Genomic DNA, 20,743 nt, shown 5'->3' with positions numbered 1-20,743 from the left:
CTTCCATGGTCTGCATACTAACGAGACATGTCACCCATTGAGCATGTTTGGGATGCTCTGGATCAACGTGTACGACAGCGTGTTCCAGTTCCCACCAATATCCAGTAACTTCGCACAGCCATTGAAGAGGAGTGGGACAACATTCCACAGGCCACAATCAACAGCCGGATCAACTCTATGCAAAGGAGATGTGTGTCGCTGCATGAGGCAAATGGTGGTCACACCAGATACTAACCGGTTTTCTGATCCACGCCCCTACCTATTGTTTTTAAGGTATCTGTGATCATCATGCATATCTGTATTCCCAGTCATGCGAAATCCATAGATTAGGTCCTAATGAATTTATTTCAATTGACTGATTTCCATATGAACTTTAACTCAGTAAAATCGTTGAAATTGTTGCATATTGTGTTTATATTTTTGTTCAGTATACTTTGGCTTAGATCAGGGATTCCCAAACTCGGTCCTTAGGACCCCAATGGATTAATGAAGGGATGTTCGACTGGCACTATATGGTTTTGTTGTAGTCATTTTAAGTGGACAAGGAGAGTGGTAGTACAGTCGGGCTAATCTATTGTTAAATGTTGTACATTGTTACAGATATGGGTTGTGTGCTAGTTTGAGTGTAGTTATGTCAGTGTTATGCAGTAGTAGATGCAGGCTACCTGATTATGGATAGTAGGGCGCATAAAACGTCAATTCTAAGTGGGATTCATAGTGAGCAGCAATATTTCAGAAAGTACCATGTACATTATGGTTCGAAGATGTGTAAGAGCAGTAGTGGTCACATCTACCAAAAAGATGTATGTTTATTTCTAAACTCCCAAGTATGTCTAGTAATCAAGTGACAAGTCGATTGAAGCTGGTAAGTTTGTAGTAATGCTGGTATTATTTTTTTTTTAGCTTTCTGGAGCTCTTACAGAAATGTGAGAAGTGAAAGAAGCGAAGATTCCATGGAATGTCACAAGCACTAATAAGGAAAGATTCCATAGAATGTCGTGACCACTTGCTCTTGAGGGTAAGGGACTAGATATAGGAAATTGGGGTTAGGTTTGGCCAGTTGAACAGCCTTTCTTAAACAATTAGGCTGAGTTCATACAGGCAGCCCAATTCTGATACATTTTCCACTAATTAGTATTTTGACTAATTACATCAGATCATCAAATGACCAACTAGTGGGGGAGGGGGGGAGAATATCAGAATTGGGCTGCCTTTGTAGACTGCAAGGCCCCATAACAACTGCAATGGCTGAGAAGAATCAAGCCCCTCCCTTGGACCTTTCCCTCCAATGCGTTTGAGGAGGTGAGGAGAGAAGACAAGGAATGGAGGAAATGTACACACATTTAAAAACGACACACTACTTATGTTTTTATCTATTGCGTTTCTTTTGTTTTAAAACCTTACTCAACATTCTTAGCTAATAACATTTCTTATCTAACTGTATGCATTTCCAATGGCTCCATTCAATCTGTATCATAGAAGTTCAGCTTTGTAGCATGTTGGACAATTAAAGACAATGTTCCCGTGGTCGCAGAGACCGCATTCACGGTAAACGCTGCACTAAATCAGGGCCCATATTCATAATTCCTAGAGAAGCAATGCTGATCTAGGGTCAGTTTGCATTTTAGATCATAATGATTAAGATGACATGGGATAGGACACTCCGAGACGCTATATGAATGTGGGTCTAGTTCTGTTTGATTCCAGGGCAACACTCCCACCTAGTGGTCTAGTCAGTTGGTGTGGAAAAAATAAAGCACTCCGCCCATGGGAAATACTGGGGAAGTTTACTTTTTGGACTAATTATGTCTTCTTCCTCCCAAAATGTGCACCTGCTCACTTTCCTTCACCGATTAAAGGAAATTTGAAAAAAAAAAATGTGGAAACTCCCACAATGTTTTTAAACTAGTGTACACTTCAGAAGATTGTTGCAACCCCTATTACTATCCTGTTCATCCTCTCTTTCATTTCGTCTGAGATTCCCAAAGATTGGAAAGCAGCCACGATCATCCACCTCTTCAAAGGGGGAGACACTCTAGACCCAAACTGCTACAGACCTATATCTATCCTACCCTGCCTTTCTAAGGTCTTCGAAAGCCAAGTTAACAAACAGATTACCGACCATTTAGATTCCCACCGTACCTTCTCCGCTATGCAATCTGGTTTCAGAGCTGGTCATGGGTGCACCTCAAGGTCCTAAACGATATCATAACCGCCATCGATAAGAGACATTACTGTGCAGCCATTTTCATCGACCTGGCCAAGGCTTTTGACTCTGTCAATCACCACATTCTTAAATCGGCAGACTAAACAGCCTTGGTTTCTCAAATGACTGCCATGCCTGGTTCACCAACTACTTCTCTGATAGAGTTCAGTGTGTCAAATCGGAGGGCCTGTTGTCTGGACCTCTGGCAGTCTCTATGGGGGTGCCACAGGTTTCAATCCTCGGGACGACTTTCTTCTCTATATACATCAATGATGTCGCTCTTGCTGCTGGTGATTCTCTGATCCACCTCTACGCAGACGACACCATTCTGTATACTTCTGGCCCTTCATTGGACACTGTGTTAACTAACCGACAGATGAGCTTCAATGCCATACAACTCTCCTTCCGTTGTCTCCAACTGCTCTTAAATGCAAGTAAAACAAAATGCATGCTCGTCAACTGATCGCAGCCTGCACCTGCCCGCCCGTCCAGCATCACTACTCTGGACGGTTCGGATAACAACAAATACCTAGGAGTCTGGTTAGACTGTAAACTCTCCTTTCAGACTCACATTAAGCATCTACAATCCAAAATTAAATCTAGAATCGGCTTCCTATTTCGCAACAAAGCATCCTTCACTCACGCTGCCAAACATGCCTTCATAAAACTGACCATCCTACCGATCATTGACTTCGGCGATGTCATTTACAAAATAGCCTCCAACACTCTACTCAGCAAACTGGATGCAGTGTATCACAGTGCCATCCGTTTTGTAACCAAAGCCCCACATACTACCCACCACTGCGACCTGTATGCTCTCGTTGGCTGGCCCTCGCTTCATACTCGTCGCCAAACCCACGGGCTCCAGGTCATCTACAAGTCTCTGCTAGTCTCTGCCTTATCTCAGCTCACTGGTCACCATAGCAGCACCCACCCGTAGCACGCGCTCCAGCAGGTATATCTCACTGGTCACCCCCAAAGCCAATTCGTCCTTTGGCCGCCTCTCCTTACAGTTCTCTGCTGCCAATAACTGGAACAAACGGCAAACATCACTGAAGCTGGAGACTTATATCTCCCTCGCTAGCTTTAAGCACCAGCTGTCAGAGCAGCTCACAGATCACTGCACCTGTACATAGCCCATCTGTAAATAGCCCATCCAACTACCTCATCCCCATACTGTATTTATTTATTTATCTTGCACCCCAGTAACTCTACTTGCACATTCATCTTCTGCACATCAATCACTCCAGTGTTTAATTAGTATATTGTAATTACTTCGCCACCATGGCCTATTTATTGCTTTACCTCCCTTATCTTACATAATTTGCACACACTGTATATAGACTTTTTTCTACTGTATTATTGACTGTATGTTTGTTTATTCCATGTGTAACTCTGTGTTGTTGTATGTGTTGAACTGCTTTGCTTTATTCTTGGCCAGGTCACAGTTGTAAATGAGAAAGTGTTCTCAACTAGCCTACCTGGTTAAATAAAGGTGAAATAAAAATAAATAAAACATAAAAAAGCAGATATTATTGGGATGCACTCATTGTTAGTACATTGAAAGAATCAAACTTCAGAAATACGACTTGAACTTTTCAGACTTATATAAAAACATAACACAAAAAACCAAGCCATTGTGTAGTTTTTTTCCCCTTTATGCATTTCTGTGAATATTTACAAAACCATAGACCTATGTACAATACCAACTCGCAAATGAACAAATAAACTACGGACAGCACAAACAAACCAGTTTACGTAACGATCATATTTTTTTATGTACACCGAAACTGGCAAAATGATAGCATGAAACAATGTAAGATTATATGTGATTATGTTAAATAAATTCAACTAGCTATCAAGAGGTGTTGTGCGGTTTTAATCCAATAAGACAAAATGCCGGGTTTACTTGGGGCTCCGGCAGACCTACAAAGAAGCCTAGCTCTGGTCCAGGGCGTTAGTGCGACTAGCTAAAGCTGTGAAGGCTCAAGCCGGGATTCCACCCGACCGCACTTTGTCAGCTATGCACCTTTTAAAGGCAATGTTTCCGCAAACTCTGTATATGTCCGCTTAATCGGAAATGACTTTTAAAAATGTCAAGCGCGCTATAATGCAAATCTACCACTGATCGGATTGAATGCCAGCCTAAGCGTTAGCAAGCCACACTAACACCCTGGACTAGAGCTACAAGCAGCTCATCATCTAACAGCAGTGAACGATAGAAACCAGAGTTGCTGAAAAAAGACTGGAGCTACACTGGTCAGTCTGAAAAGGCAAAACAATCAACACAAATGACGCAACAACACTGCATGTAAAAAAATAACCATAGCGTGGCATAGTATTCAGCTATGCCCACTCTTCTGAAAGATTGCCCCCCAAAAATCACTTTGAAGAACACAGCCAAGTTAAATACAGAACTCTGCTCGTCGCAGAAGACTGGCCCGACGGCCTAATGCACCTTTTCAAAGCGCTTTTAAGAAAACACGTGCAACAGGCACAAAATAAAAGAAAGATGCCAACAACAAGAATATACTTGGTGTATTTTAGGCAAAGCAGTATTCAACTGCTGCCTTGTAGTGTTCATTTTGAAGGAGGGAGCAGGGAAAAGCCCCAAACTGACTATACAGTGTTTTAGGTAGTCCAAAAAGAAAATGTACAACACACTGATGGTGGCGTTTCCCCCCCCCCCCCCTTCACTCTAACCCAGGGGCTCTCTTGCTCCACTCCTGGGGTGCAGGCTTTTGCTCCGGCTCAGCGCTATTAACACACCCGTTTTAAATAATGATCTAGCCATGGTCTTTCAGTCAGGTGTAGTTTCATCGGGTGAGTTAGTACTGGAACTAAAGCATGCACTCTCCAGGACTGGGTGTTGGAGACCCTATAACATCTTCTCAGCACTGGAAACACACACACACACACTACAGCCTCAAACCCTAATAGTGTTAACTTGAGTGTGTTCAGAAACGTCCATACAACACTTGAGTATGTCAAAAACACCGAAGTCCAAAGAAAATCTAAATACAACCATCTGTGGTGCGTTCTGAACATTGTTCGTCTCGTTTTCAAGCGAAAACTAAATTAAAATGTCCACATACACAACACAGGCTGTTGTCACTCCTATACAGTCACTCCTTCTCTCACTCCCCCAGTCTCTCCCTCTTTTTGTCTCCGAGGACAATATATAAGGGTATCAATAGCTAGGTTTCCATCCAATTGGTGACAGATATTCTCAAATCCGCACAAAAACAATCTGTGCATTTTCCCACCAGAGATTTTCCATCAAATTGACTGTGCGTGATGATGTAGTGCACATGCAAATACCTTTTGCTGTTAAATTCCCATGTACCAAATAAAACAAATAAGTTAAATGGGTTTCCATCACATTTTCAACTCTACAGATGGTTTTCCCACAAAAAACTGTTCTGTTATATAGCGAGTCTGGTACTGGCACGTGCGCACTGTTGGCTAGAACACACGTATAGGCTACATGAGATTATTATGGCCAAAAGAGCGGGTTTTCTTTATTTGTCAAACGGCTGCCACGCATCGATGATCACCAAAATAAGACCCTTGATATTTATTAAACAGGAGCATCAAGCTCATCACCACCCTGTGAAGTTCAACCCAATGTATTTAATCTGTAGCCTAATAAACTGCATGCTTTCCTGACGCGCCGTAGTGGGAGGGCCACACATGTCATCGCGCGACCCCAAGTTTACTTCGATATGATGGTTATGACATCAATAGTTCCACCGACATTTCTCGCATACTTCATTTTACCGACACAAAATATCCCACCTTGTCTAGCGTATTTCGTTTTGTTGACATTTGGAAAGTGTACCGAAAAATGTTGTTTCCATCAGGCATGTCACTACATTCTTGACCCGACATTGACCCATACTTTACTACATAAAAAGGTTGGATGGAAACCTGCTTAATGAGATATAGGCTACATTCCAATACCCACATTAGCGTACCACTTCAAAGACACGCCCACTACATTGCTTCCTTAAGCGTCAACTCTGTTCCTTAAGCATCAACTCTTGTTTTTGGACCGTCAGCGAAAAAAATATTACAGAGTTGACAGCCTCTGCTGTAACGTCACGGAGTTGACCACGCCTCTGTTTTGGCTTCCTTCATTCCAAGTAGCACGCTATTGTGGATACTGTGGAGCTATTGTTGTGTCTGTCCATCAATCTCTCAGTCTCTCCGTCAGTCTTCTCAGCACACCGTGATGGGCGTCCCGTCGTCCTCACGCCGCTGGTTCTTCTTAAGCAGCTGGATGCGGTTGTGACAGTAGAATTTGATGGCCCGCCAGTCGCGCCGGTTGGTGACCAGCAGCGGGCAGCTCTGCAGGCAGCGCTCGCAGTCGGCCTTGGCAGGCACGCGCAGCTCGGCGATGTTGCAGGTCAGGTGCTCCTCCACAGCGGCGCGCTCTGCGTCCGACCACGGGCGCTTGAGGACGCCGCGTTTTCCTGTGCGGGGAGGGGGTGGGTTAGTACACACAGGGTTGGATCTGTGTAGACATGTCTTTGTGGCGGGCTGTATACAGTACACACACACTACTGTGTACATACACACACACATGACACACACTTCTGTATTGGTCTTGAATGTCTCAGCTCTTTCGGAGTTTGAGTATGGAATGAACACACACACACCTGATTTGGGCCCACCTGAGCCTCTTTTGCGGCCGGGGAGCGAGGGGGAGAGGGGCGATGTGGAGGAGGGAGTGACCTTGAGTTTCCTGGCACGCGGCGTCCTGCTGTTGGTCCTGCCCTTCCGCACCATCAGCAGGCTGGGAGGGGCCACCTCGCCCTTCTCCTTCCGCCCCTCGCCGTCAGAGTCGCCCTCCGAGTACGAGTCGGCCGAGTTGCCTGACATCACTGTAAGGGGAAAAAGAGAAGGGTCAAATACATGTAAATGTTTCTCAACTTTAACTACAACGCTGGTCCTCATCATACTAAAGGGCAGTCCAAAATGAGACGACGCTAAACTGTTTAACCCTCTAGAGTTGATTGACCGAAGTAACATAATTTAAAAAAAAATCCCCATCAAAATGTCAGTTTAAGCTAGAGATATCTTTTTCAATCCACCGCATCCGACGATGTCGCACTTCCGCATCTGCGAAAGGTGGTCGTCTCACGAAAACTTCTGATCGGTTTGACCTACAGCTAAAATTTCTCTAACGGTCATCATGTTTTGTTCCATCCGTTCCATTATATCAAGCAGGTTGAATCAAGCATACTTAATACACAGTAAAGGAGAGACAAATATATCCACTTCTAGCTTGACTATTCAGGTCTGATGTACATGTTAATCCTCAGTGTCTCCTTACCGTCAAGCTCCAGACAGATGTGGTGGAGGCTCATCCCCCGGAACAGCACGCCGTCTCTCTCCCCGCACAGCACCACGCGCCCCACTCTACCCATCAGCCCTGGGTCCTGGCCAATCCCGCCGCAGCTCTGCGTCACGTGGTACTCACGCTCCAGGAAGTGTTCCAGGCGCTCTACGGCGTTCCCACCCGGCTGTCCTGGCTCCTCCCCCTCACCGAGCAATAGCAGCTGCGTCAAGATGGCGACCTGGCGCCGGACTCGGGTCTGGGTGAGAGCGCGGGGGTTCCGGGTGCCACTGGAGCGGGCCAGGCTCCGGAGGAGGTCGGTGCCACGGAGGGGGGTGGCTGGGGAGTGGTACGGCCGGGCGAAGACGTACGGGTTCTGGGGATCGACGCCGACATCTTGCCTGGTCTGGAGGAGTAGTTCCAGACATGGCTCGCAGTGTGGTGGCAGGATAAGAGGCTGGACTCTTCCTCGTTTGCCCTGGACACCTACTCGAGGCAAATGTGGAAGCACGAGACGCTCAAAGGGCGAAAGCGATGCCTCCAGGGGTGTGAGGGCGGGTGGGGCGCCGGGGGGCACTGGCACGGGGCACTGGGGGGTGACACGGGAGCGGTATTCGGCTATGGCCAGTTTGGAGACCTCGCACTCGCGGCGACGGTTGTAGAGTATGAGCAGGGCGAGAGAGGAGTGGCACAGGAGGCGCCAGGCCTCGGCGGATTGGAGCTGGCGGGACAGGGAGAGGAAGGCAGAGTGCTGGAGCCTGCGGAGGTACAGGACCAGGGAAGACAGGGAGGAGAGGAGGGGCAGCATGTGGAGACGTCCCGAACTGAGGGAGAGAAGGAGAGAAAGAATGAGGGAGAAAGGAGAGGGAGAGAGATTAGTTTCAATTTCAGGCGTCAGTTATTAATTTATCCAAAGCACAGCAAAAAAATAAAACATCTATTTAAAGTGTGTACGATACTCATAACATTTAATATATTGATAACATCACATCAGCAGTTTGGAGTTAATTTTAAGTCAGTTTCATTTGACTGATTTAGTCATCTAATTAAAGCATGATAAAAGCATTCCTGCTGTTTCACATTCCTCAATGCTAAAGCTGAGCAGCAGTTCAGTTTGCTGGCACTTTGCTGATCCATCAACTACTTTCTCAATATCCATTTGATGAGGTGAATCTGTCATTTAGGTGAACGAGTCCTTTAACGGAGTACCTCACCTCAATAACTCCTTCTCCTTATCCTCCGCTCCACTGTCGTCTTCCATCATACCGTTCGCCTCCTCCTCCTCTTCATTTTCATCCTCTTTCGGCAGCCGTTCCATCTCCTTGGGCGTCTGCTGAAAGACGTGGGGAAAAGCCGCCACTGCCTCTTCTTTGGGCTTCACCACCTCAACTTCCACCAGATCGTTCTCCTCTTCCTCCTCCTCTTTTTCCTTCTTCACTTTGCGCAGTCCCGCCTTTCTGGGCGGGGTCACAGCCGCCGGAGGCGGGCTTCTCTTCAGAACGGACACAGCCACCGCACTGCGCCCTCGGGGTGGAGTCAATACCAGGGGGGAGGAGTTTCCCCCAACGGCGGAGGAAGGGGATTGGGCGGCCAGACGTTGAGGAGACAGGGAGAACGCGGTGGTGCCCCCCGGTGGTGGCCTGTGGGAGTTTTGCTCCACTCCTGATGATGACCGAGGTTGCTGCTGGGACTGAGTGTGGTGTGTGGCGTGCGCGGCCGCCAGGTGGGGCATAAAGCGCTCGATGAGCGCGGCGCGGATCTCAGGCTGGTTGGTGTGGTGCTTGTCCAGGTGGCGTCCCAGTGAGCGGAAGTGGCGGCCGCAGTAGGCGCAGCTCAGCTTCTGGGGGGGCACGCCCATGCCGACCCCCCTGGCGATGTTAATACTGATGTTCGCCGTCGTGTTGGGTCCCAATGGAGCGGGGGATTTGAACAGAGAAGGGCGAGAAGAGGTGGAGGAGGAGGGAGGGGGGGAGAAGGTGAGGGGGCGGTATGAAGAGGAGAGGGGAGGGCGGCCCGGGGATGTCCGGTGAGGGGTGGTTCTCTTTTTGGAAGGGGTGGTGGTCCGGCGGCGTTTTCGGCGGCGAGGTGTGCATCTCTGACCCCCGTCCTCCTCATTCTGGGGATCCGAGTCGCTGGCGTTGGAGTGGGAGAGGGGGGAGGAAGAGGGGGACAGGGGCCAGGAAGGGGTGAGGTAGTCCTGGGCTGAGAGAGAGGAGGGCACGAGCCCGGACTCTTCCTCCTGAGAGAGAGAGAGAGTAGAGAGAGAAGAGAAAGAGAGAGAGAGACAAGATAAGGAATGAGGGAGAAAGGAGAGGGAGAGAGACAGCGAGACCGAGAGATGAGTGGTGTTTGAGCCAGTTGTGTGAGTAGAGTACAGACAAGTACATAAGACAGACTGTTTAGAGCAGCGGTTCTCAACCCTGGTCCCGGGGACCCAAAAGGGGTGCATATTTGCGTTTTTCCTTAGCACTGCACACCTGATTCAAATCATCAAAACTTAAAGCATTGATGATGAGTTGATCGTTTGAATCAGCTGTGTAGTGCTAAGGTAAAAACTCAAATGTGCACCCCTTTGGGTCCCCGGGACCAGGGTTGAGTACCACTGGTTTAGAGTGACTGTGAATGGTGGGTGCCTGAATGAGGAGTGTCCAATGAGAGCATTGAGTGAGCACTACTAGTATATTACAACCGTTGAGGGTATATTAGACAGGTGTATGGAGTGTAGACATATAAAACAAGCACATCAGTATAATATTGAGTGTTGTAGAAATATAGTCGGTGTATGTAGGCAACAGGCGTATTTTCGTACCTTTTTGATACGGTTGTTCTCAGGGTCAGCGATACACTCATATCTCCCTGAGGAGACAGTACCACGGAAACCCTGGAGGGATACAGGCTCCATTAACATCCATGAATTACCCCCCCCAGTGCTGTCAATCAGGCGGTCAAACCAATTACAGTAGCTACTCAAAAAGCACTAGATACTATAATCAGTCAAATACAGTAGTCAGCCCAGGTGAAAAGACCCAAATATGTATTACGGCGCAAAAAACAACGACTCAACAACTTCTGCGAGGAAAAAGAGGATAATTTCATCAAAGTAAAAGTAAACAGCGCAGAAATGTGTTGCAGTCGCTAGTTGCAGTACTTACAACTTGCCTCGGATAAACAAATCATGGATATTGTGGCATACTGTCTATTCAAAATGTAACTATTTTGTGGTTATTTCGATTAGGAAATGTAAGCTGTACGTTGAGTGCACTTGACTTGCATTTACGGTCCACTACATCCCAGGCTATATCGGTACCAGCCATCGCTATGGCTACAGTTACTTAGGCTCTAACAGGTACATCCTCATGGTTACTCACCATGGCAACAGTTACTTAGGCTCTTACAGGTATGTCGCCATGGTTACTCACCATAGTGTTGTCTCCCCACTCGGTCAGGCTGTAGTCAACGGTGATCTCCTCTCCCTTGGTGATGTCTCGGATCGCTATGACGACCAGACGCACCTGGCTCCCACAGTGTACCTCTCGGATGCGGCAGTTTGGAGGAGGGGGGTATATCAACGCCGCCCCCCTGCCCCCGCTGGATCCCTCCTCACCCAGCTCTGAAGACCCACTGCTGAAAGGGGGGAGGGAGGAAGAGAGATGGGGAAAGAGAGATAGAGAAGGAGAGGGAGGGAGGTAGATAGATCAGCACACGTGGACCTATGCATACAAAATCAGCAAAAATTGTGTCTGCTATCTGAAGCTAAGACACACACACACACACAAAGCTACCCCACGCAAAACAGCACAACTATACAAAACATTAGGAACACCTGCTCTTTCCATGTCATAGACTGACCAGGTGAAAGCTATGATCCCTTATTGATGTCACTTGTTAAATCCACTTCAATCGGTGTAGATGAAGGGGAGGAGACAGGTTAAAGAATGATTTTTAAGCCTTGAGACAATTGAGACATGAATTGTGTATGTGTGCCATTCAGAGGGTGAATGGGCAAGACAAAAGTTTGCCTTCGAACCGGGTATGGTAGTAGGTGTCAGACACTTTGTGTCAAGAACTGCAACGCTGCTGGGTTTTTCCCGCTCAACAGTTTCCTGTGTGTATCAAGAATGGTCCACCACCCAAAAGGACATCCAGCCAACTTGACACAACTGTAGGAAGCATTGGAGTCAACATGGGCCAGCATCCCTGTGGAACGCTTTCGACACCTTGTACTATACATGACACACACAATAAAAAGTACACAAATGTTATCAAATAAAAATCATTTTATCATAAAAATTACACCATGAAATGAAATCCCACTTACCAGATCTGAACAGGGTCATTGATGTAGCAAGGGCCATCCAGGGTTGGTCGTTTGTTCTCTGCAGCCCCCTTACCATCACCTGAGAGAAGAGTATAAAAGGATTACACACGAGCACACAAGCAAATGCACAAAGACACACATGCACGACTGCACACACACACACTGACACGCTCGAAAGGACACACACACACACAAGGTCATCACCCTTTCTCCACCTAAACACATATGCACATCACACACCACTCACACACAAACACAGTCAGTCACACAAACATTTATATAGATCAGCACGCACCCCCACCCCGCCCCTCTTCCACCCATAACACGCACAATCCCGGACGCATGCACACACACTCAAAAGGACACGCACTACACAACTATAAGACACACGCGTCAACAGAAGAATCGTCCCTAAAGGACAATCACACACCTGGACCGTAGCTGTGTTCGGAGCTCTCCTCCTCATCCTCTGTGACAAAGACGCGGTCGCACACTTTCACCGGCGTTCCCTTCCTTTTTCTCCCGCAACCGCGTCTGTGGAACACACACACACAGAGAGAGAGAGAGGGAGAGACAGAGAATCATTTTATCAATGCCCCAGGCGGACCAATCTTAACATCAATCCAGTAGGAAAAGCAATCAATATACTGATTACCAATAGGAACCCAGTCTCAATTTCTGTATCCAATTACTTTCAACCAATAACAACTGAATCATTGATTCATTTAGACTATGCTGAATGCTGACTGGACAGAATTTGGGCAGAATTGGGCCAAATTCTTACTGGGTAAATTGGTGTTGAAGGGACATTTGTGAATCAATCACAAGCCACAATACAAGACACTGATCCAAGGTCTGTGTTGAGTTTCACTCCACTACCAGGGATTCAGAAAACAGGGATGGTAAACTGATCCAAGATCTGTGCTACGGTGCAGATTCTAGCCATAGCGTAAAGCCACTTGTAAGTAAGAGCAGAGGATACACTAGGAGCTGATCTGAGCTAATCTTTCTTTGCCTCAAGCCTAGCCGTAACCATTCAAATCAAGGCACTAGAAACTGGCTTTGGATCAATGTGATTTAGGGCAGTTTTTCCACACACACACACACACACACACACACACGCACACGCTGTTTTCTGTAATTCTTTCTATTTTTTCCTTACATGACATTGAACGCTCTTAAAACTAGGCCATAGGAAGACAGTGCCTTGGTTTCTCAAGTGTTCATTAGTGCGTGTGTGTTTGTGCGTATGTGTGTGTGGGAGCGAGAGGTGTGTGAGAGAGAGAGAGAGAGAGAGAGAGAGATTCTTTGAGCAGAGATATCAACCAGACTTGCTGTCTTTGTATTGATCTGCCCCTCGCTCTCCATCTGGACTCGTGATAACGTGTGTGTGTGTGTGCGCGTGCGTGCTCGCTTGCACTTTCTTGTGTGCACACTCTCTCGTGCGAGTGTGTATGTCTGCATGGTCACTCATGTATGCCCATACTTTTGTCTACTAAGCTTGGGCCTAGTTGCTCTTTCTTAAAGTAACAGCGTTCTTTTAAATGCTTTCCACCCATTCCCCATTGTAAAAGGTAATTACATTATAAGAGGCATTAGCAACAACTGATTTACATACAGTACAGTGGTTCATAGTGTGTGTGTGTGTGTGTGTGTGTGTGTGTGTGTGTGGTAGCCTGTGTGTGTGGTAGCCTTTCTAGCCTGGTCAATTCTTCCTGTTAGATTGCATACGTGGATACATGGACCAAAAGTATGTGGACACTTGTTCGTCGAACATCTCATTCCAAAATCTTGAGCATTAATATGGAGTTGGTCCCCCCTTTGCTGCTATAACAGCCTCCACTTTTCTGGGAAGGCTTCCCACTAGATGTTGGAGCATTGCTGCGGGGACAAATGAGCATTACGCTTCAATCACACCGACAGCGTCATCGCATTTTTGGTTCACCAGAATTTCATTAATTTCCAATGAAACGCTGCGTTTGGCCTGCAGCATTGCGTCGCAGAGGCAGTTGCAGTGTGTTCGGTGTGGTGCATACGTTGAATTTATCAAACGTATGCGTCAAACTGTATGCATAGGTGGCTTGACGGAAATGGTAGCAGAAGATGAACGTTGAACTTTTGTTGCAGACGCTGCGTACTATTTTGCGCAAGGACACTGTCGGTGTGATCGAAGTGTTGATGATGGGCGATTACGCCTGGCTCGCAAGTCGGCGTTCCAATTCATCCCAAAGGTGTTCGACGGGGTTGAGGTCAGGGTTCTATGCAGGCCAGTCAAGTTCTTCCACACCAATCTCAACAGACCATTTCTGTATGGACCTTGCTTTGTGCATGGGGGCATTGTCATGCTGAAACAGGAAATGGCCTTCCCCAAACTGTTGCCACAAAGTTGGAAGCACATAAACATCTAGAATTTCATTGTATGCTGGAGCATTAAGATTTCCCTTCACTAGAACAAAGGGGCCTAGCCTGAACCATGGAAACAGTCCCAGACCATTATTCCTGCTCCACCAAACTTTACAATTGGCACTATGCATTGGGGCAGGTAGCGTTCTCCTGGCTTCCGCCAAACCCAGATTCGTCCTTCGCCAGATGGTGAAGCATGATTTGCTTCTATTTTTATTTATTTTTGACTTTACAAAATATATTTTGTCATTTAGCAGACGCTCTTATCCAGAGCGCATGAGTGCAAACATTCTCCAACCGTGGAAATCAAACCCGCAAACCTTGGCGTTGCAAGCGCCATGCTCTACCAACTGAGCCACACGGGACCTCCAGAGTCCAATGGCGACAAGCTTTACACCACTCCAGTTGACACTTGGCATTGCGCATTGGTGATTTTAGGCTTGTGTGTGGCTGCTCGGACATGGAAACCCATTTCATGAATCACCTGACAAACAGTTATTGTGCTGACACTGCTTCCAGAGGCAGTTTGGAACTTGGTAGTGAGTGTTGCAATCGGGGACAGGCGATTGTTATGCGCTTCAGCATTCGGCGGTCCCGTTCTATGAGCTTGTGTGGCCTACCACCTTGCGGCTCAGTCGTTGTTACTCCTTGCCTTTTCCGCTTCACAATAACAGCCCTTATAGTTGACTAGGGCAGCTCCAGCAGAACAGAAATTTGACAAACTGACTTGTTGGAACTGTGGCATCCTATGACGGTACCACCGCTGAAAGTCACTGAGCTCTCCAGTAAGACCATTCTACTGCCAATGTTGGTCTATGAAGATTGCATGGTTGCATGCTCGATTTTATACACCTGTCAGCAACGGTGTTGCTAAAATAGCCAAATACACTCATTTTAAGGGGTGTCCACATACTTCTGTTTATATAATGTATTTCCTAACCAATATGTTCCAATGGAATTTTGCTTATATCTCCTTGATGGTTTTAAGGGTCTTCAAATACAGCAGGAGGGACAAGTGTGAAATTGTCTACTACTATGCGTGTTTGTAAATTCTACATGATTCAATGCACTACTTTTGCACTACTTTTGACCAGGGACCAGTTACGACCACGGCATATCGCCAGTCTCTTGGATTTATCATGACATGTTTACGTAAGCCCAACCAGGATTGAGGAAGTAAGTCCATAGGAGTGTTTCTCTTGGTGATAGTCCATTGTGTGTGTGTGGTCTATTCTAGCACTGTCTAATCAGATGTCTCTCTTCTCCATTCCATCTGTCCTTCACTCTATCAATCTCTTTCTCTTCCTACCATTGATTCTCTCCATTCCCCTATCTCTGAACATCTCTCCCTCTCCCACAAACAAACACACACACTGCCATCCTCCTTTACCAACCCACATACACACACAAATATACAAACAAGTCCTCACTCAAGACCAACATGTGCACACACAAACACACACCCTCTCAGGCACACACACACATTCTCTCCAGCCAAGCTCACATGCACGCACACACACCCCTCCCCCTCTCTAAAGCTCACATGCTCTCTCTCTCACACACACACACACACACACACACACACACACACACACACACACACACACACACACACACACTCTCTCAAATATCCAAACCCACAGTCTCATGTTCCCTTCCTCTCACACACACACAAAATGCACACACACACACACAAAACACACACATACAATCTGCACTATACACACTCCTAGACTTCTTCATTTTTCCTGCAATACACCCACACTCAATCTCCAGAACACATGAGCCATCTATTTCTCTCATGAACGACAGTACTTTTTAATACACACACATCCTCTCACACACTACACGAGTCTCCATAAGGCACGCATGCACACACTCACGCAATCCTCTTCGCACACTCTCCCTCCTCCATGGATAACATTCTCTCTACACGCACACTCCCACCCTCCCCCCACTCAGTCACACACACACACTGTCCTTCCCTCTTTCATAAACAAAGTAGATGCATAAATACTCTCCTTTCCTGTCTCGTACACACAAGCAAATACACTGATCTGTCTAAATCACACACACACACACACACACACACACACACACACACACACACACACACAAAACCTTCTCTCTGTATCCCCCTTTCACACACACCCTTCCCTTTTTCTCTCTGCCTGCAGAACACACACACACACACACACACACACACACACACACACACACACACACACACACTTCTCCCTCTGCCTCCAGAACAGACACACACATTCTCTCTCCTGCTTGCTCTCTCTCTCTCTCTCTCTCTCTCACACACACACACACACACACACACACACAGCCTTTTTTTCCCTTCCCAGACAGACACTCATTCTCCCTCCCTTCTGTTTCAAAAGTGCACACGCACGCACACACACACACACACTTCCTCACCCTCTCTCCATCACACACCCTCCCCTTCTCTTTCCCTCTCACACACACCCTCCCTCATCTTGCTCTCTTCCCTTTAAACACAAACACACACACACACCCCTCTCTCTCTCCCTCTGTGTGTAACACACACACCCTCCCCTTCTCTCTTCGTCACAAACACACTCTATCCCTCCATTTCTTAAAGACAGACACACACACTTTTCTTCACCCATCTTCACTGTCAGTTTAAAATAACTAAACAAAAACTCAAATCTCTCACACACACAAAATATGATACCACAAAATGTTAGTCTCTTACTAAACTATTCTTTCTACTTAGAAGACAACACACAAATGGAAAGTCAGAAACACATTCTCTCTCTCTCTCATCCCCTTTGCTTTATCCCTTCTACAAACACACACACACCCACACATTTCTTGGTTACACATAAACACACTAGTCCCTCACACAGACCACTCCTCTCTCCCTCTCACACACACACACCACAAACAAACACTCATACACCCTCCCCCACTAAGCAACACACATGTATGCACAAACACACTCTTCCCTCCCCTTCCCTGTACCTCTCTCACACACTTCCCCTCTATCTATCCCTCCCTCACACACGCACACACACACTCCCCCTTTATTACACAAATATGCTCACCCTCACGTACACACATGTCCTTCAGTCTCTCTCACAGCTCTCTCCTCACACAAACTCTAAAAAAAAACGCACCTTATTTATTTTTTCTCTCCCCTTTTCCTCACACTGCAGCTCTCCCCCAACCCTTTCTCTCACACAATCTCTGAAAAACACACCTTTCCACTTTTCCCCCTTCCTCTCTCACACACACACACACACACACACACACACACACACACACACACACACACTCTCTCTCTCTTAAACACACACACTCACATACACACAACTCCTCCCCTCCTTTCTCTCTCACACACACTCCCTCTCTTAAACACACACACACACACAACTCCTCCCCTCCTTTTTCTCTCTCTCTCACACACACACACACACACACACACACACACACTCCCTCTCTTAAACACACACAACTCCTCCCCTCCTTTCTCTCACACACATTCATCCACACATGCCACCCCTCTAGCACACACACCACCCCCCTCTCTCGCTCACTCTCACACACACACTCTCTGTGCTCATTCCTCTCACACACACTCTTGTTCTCTTTGTCACACAGTCTCTCCACAACACGCACCCCCTCCCCCCCCTCACACACACACATACTGTGTCTGTCACGCACTCTCCCTCTCTCAACACACACCACTCCCCCTTGCTCACACACACACACACACACACACACACACACACACACAGTGTGTCTCTGTCACGCTAACACTCTCCCTCTCTCCAACACACACTCCTCCCCCTTGCTCACACACACACACACACACACACACACACACACACACACACACACACACACACACACACTCCCCTCTATCTCACATACACAGTGCTCATTCCTTTCTCTCACGCTCTCTCCTCTCCCTGTGTGTGAGCTCTCTCTTCTCACACAACCACACACAATTTGATAACTACACAAGTACAGCAGTTGCTAAATTTGCTAGCTACTATAGCTCGTACAGTTCTCTCTCTCTCTCTCTCTCTCTCTCACACACACACACACACACACACACACACGCACGCACACACGTTATATTTATAGCTGCTTTGTGAAGTGGGTAGCAACTATTGCAACTAATGAACACTAGACTATAATTTATACTGGTTTCTCACACAATGTCTCGCACAGAATACGTTAATAACGAATGTGTTACGCATTACAACTTTCCTTCAACACGGGGTTAGCTCAAACACGCCATCTCGCTCGCGCTGTCACACCTTCACCTCAGAAAAAATACCTTTAAATGTCGCCATGGCAACTAATTAACTAACTGACTAAAACCCTCACCCCCGAGGTGTCGGCGCCGGTTTGGTTCCCTCTCCGTCGCTGTCCAGGGTCGGTGGCTCCCGGTAGTCGAAGAGCGAACGTACGGTCTCCGCCATGTTAAAAACCGACTAGTCTTCTCCGTCAGTTTCTCGCTCTCCGGCTCTCTCGACTGGCTCACCCGAAGGTTATTCTAGCCACTCCCATTGCCTCAGAGCGGAGGGATGAACAAACACATCAACAACACGCTACTAAACGATACGTTTAGCTCACATAGTGTTTAGCTCATATATAACACGTAGTTGGTGACTGTTAAAAAAAGAAGAACATCCACACATTGTGGTAGTAGTGTCGTTTAAAGGGAGTGTGCTTAGAATGCTGATTATTTGGAAGTGCGGTAAAGATCCAACCCTACATATATAAGTAATGGACTCGTCCGCGGAGAGAGGACGAAAAAAAATTGTTGTTGCCTACTGCCTACCCGTTTCTAGGGGAAGACTTGATTATCTTGTTAACTGTAACTGGAAGAAGGGGAAACAGCATCTGTATTGGTCTCTTTCTGGATTGACCAGCGAATTTAAACACGTTTTCTTGCTTGCTGGGAGTAATGTTATTACCTCTGCAAGAACTCCAAGATATCACCAGAGTTGACTGAATTAAACTGCTGGGGCAACTTGATTGTTCTCAGTAGCGCCATCTAGTTTATTACCCTACATCAACGTTATTTACCAAGCACCCCTATCCTATCTCCAGTTTGAGTTATTCTGGTACAATCAGCGGCGATTTTAGCATGTAAATCTTGGTGGGGCAAAAAACAAAACAAAAATGGGATGCATGCCTGCAAAACCACAACACAACACTAAACAATACACAAATTGCACTATAACGGTGACAAACGGTGCCCACAAACTGTAACGGCCTACATAAAGCTGTCCCAACAGCAGAGTCCCAACACCTTACCACTGCTACACCTGGCTATCATCAGAGCCTTATCTGGCAGTGAAACAGTTCATTCAGCCCCATTTACTGGTTACAATTACCATTGAAGATGGACATAGGCTCACGTAACCATCCTCTGCTATCTCTTTTAGGGCTCCCGAGTGGCGCAGCGGTCTAAGGCAGTGCATCTTAGTTCTAGAGGCATCACTACAGACCTGGTTCGATTCCAGGCTCTATCACAACCAGCCGTGATTGGGAGTCCCATAGGGAGGCGCACAATTGGGACGGCAATGTCTGGGTTAGGGCTTGGCTGGGGTAGGCTGTAATTGTAAATAAGAATGTTTTTTCAACTGACTTGCCTATATAAAGGTTGAATAAAAAAATACAAGTGAATAATAGGTGAATTCAGGTCTCTAAAAAGTTAAAAACTCACACTGGCCACTTTATATTTGTCAGGTTGGATTGACATATTTCATTTGTAAGCTAATATATTTAATTTGTGAGCAGTGGTGTGTGTAGCCTCCTGTAAGATGAGAAAATTCACTGTGTGCTCTCATCCACGTGCACATACACACACGTCAAACAATAGTCACACACACACACAAACCTTTATAATAGAAGAGTAGGCTAACATAATTTTCCTTCAAAAGGCACCGGCACATTTTGTTGCACCGTAACACACACAAACACACACTACACACATATTTTCCCTGACATACAGTACAGATATTATTGCACTGTAACACACACACGAATACACACACACAGATACACACATACACACATGGATACGCACACACACACACACACACACACACACACACACACACACACACACACACGCCATTTGCAGAGCTCCTCTCTCCCCCTCTATCTCTGTCAGACACACACAAATATACACGCACAGACACACTCATTCTCCCTCCTACGCAAGCGCACAGACAGACACACGCACACACACAGCCAGACAGACACACACATACACGTTTCCCTCTCTCGCCTTTCACACACACAGCTCTCTCATACACCCATCCCCCTTTCTTTCTCACACACACATGTCCTTTCTCTCTCTCTCACTCACTCGCATACACACACATCCTCTCTCTCTATCTATCTCTCTCTCCCTCACTCACACACACATAGGCACACACACATCCAGGCACACACACACACACACACACACACACACACA

The 20,743-nt window shown here is 46.7% G+C and overlaps 1 protein-coding gene across 1 annotated transcript; it reads right to left on the bottom strand.

Annotated features, from left to right (window-relative positions):
• Positions 1-3,841: 3,841 nt before the first annotated feature.
• Positions 3,842-18,768, bottom strand: LOC115145849 (uncharacterized). Its single transcript, XM_029687406.2, has 9 exons — positions 18,637-18,768; positions 12,296-12,399; positions 11,866-11,944; positions 10,967-11,171; positions 10,357-10,428; positions 8,762-9,786; positions 7,545-8,371; positions 6,868-7,092; positions 3,842-6,681 (listed from the first exon to the last, which is right to left on the bottom strand). Exons 1-9 carry the CDS (start codon positions 18,729-18,731, stop codon positions 6,428-6,430), a joined length of 2,886 nt encoding a protein of 961 aa, XP_029543266.2. The 5' UTR covers positions 18,732-18,768; the 3' UTR covers positions 3,842-6,427.
• Between the last annotated feature and the right edge of the window lie 1,975 nt (positions 18,769-20,743).

Source organism: Oncorhynchus nerka, linkage group LG18, assembly GCF_034236695.1.
Source record: "Oncorhynchus nerka isolate Pitt River linkage group LG18, Oner_Uvic_2.0, whole genome shotgun sequence".
NCBI classification, from domain to species: Eukaryota; Metazoa; Chordata; class Actinopteri; order Salmoniformes; family Salmonidae; genus Oncorhynchus; species Oncorhynchus nerka.
The sequence above is the reverse complement of the archived record's forward strand: the minus strand, read 5'-3'. Positions and strand labels throughout refer to the sequence as shown.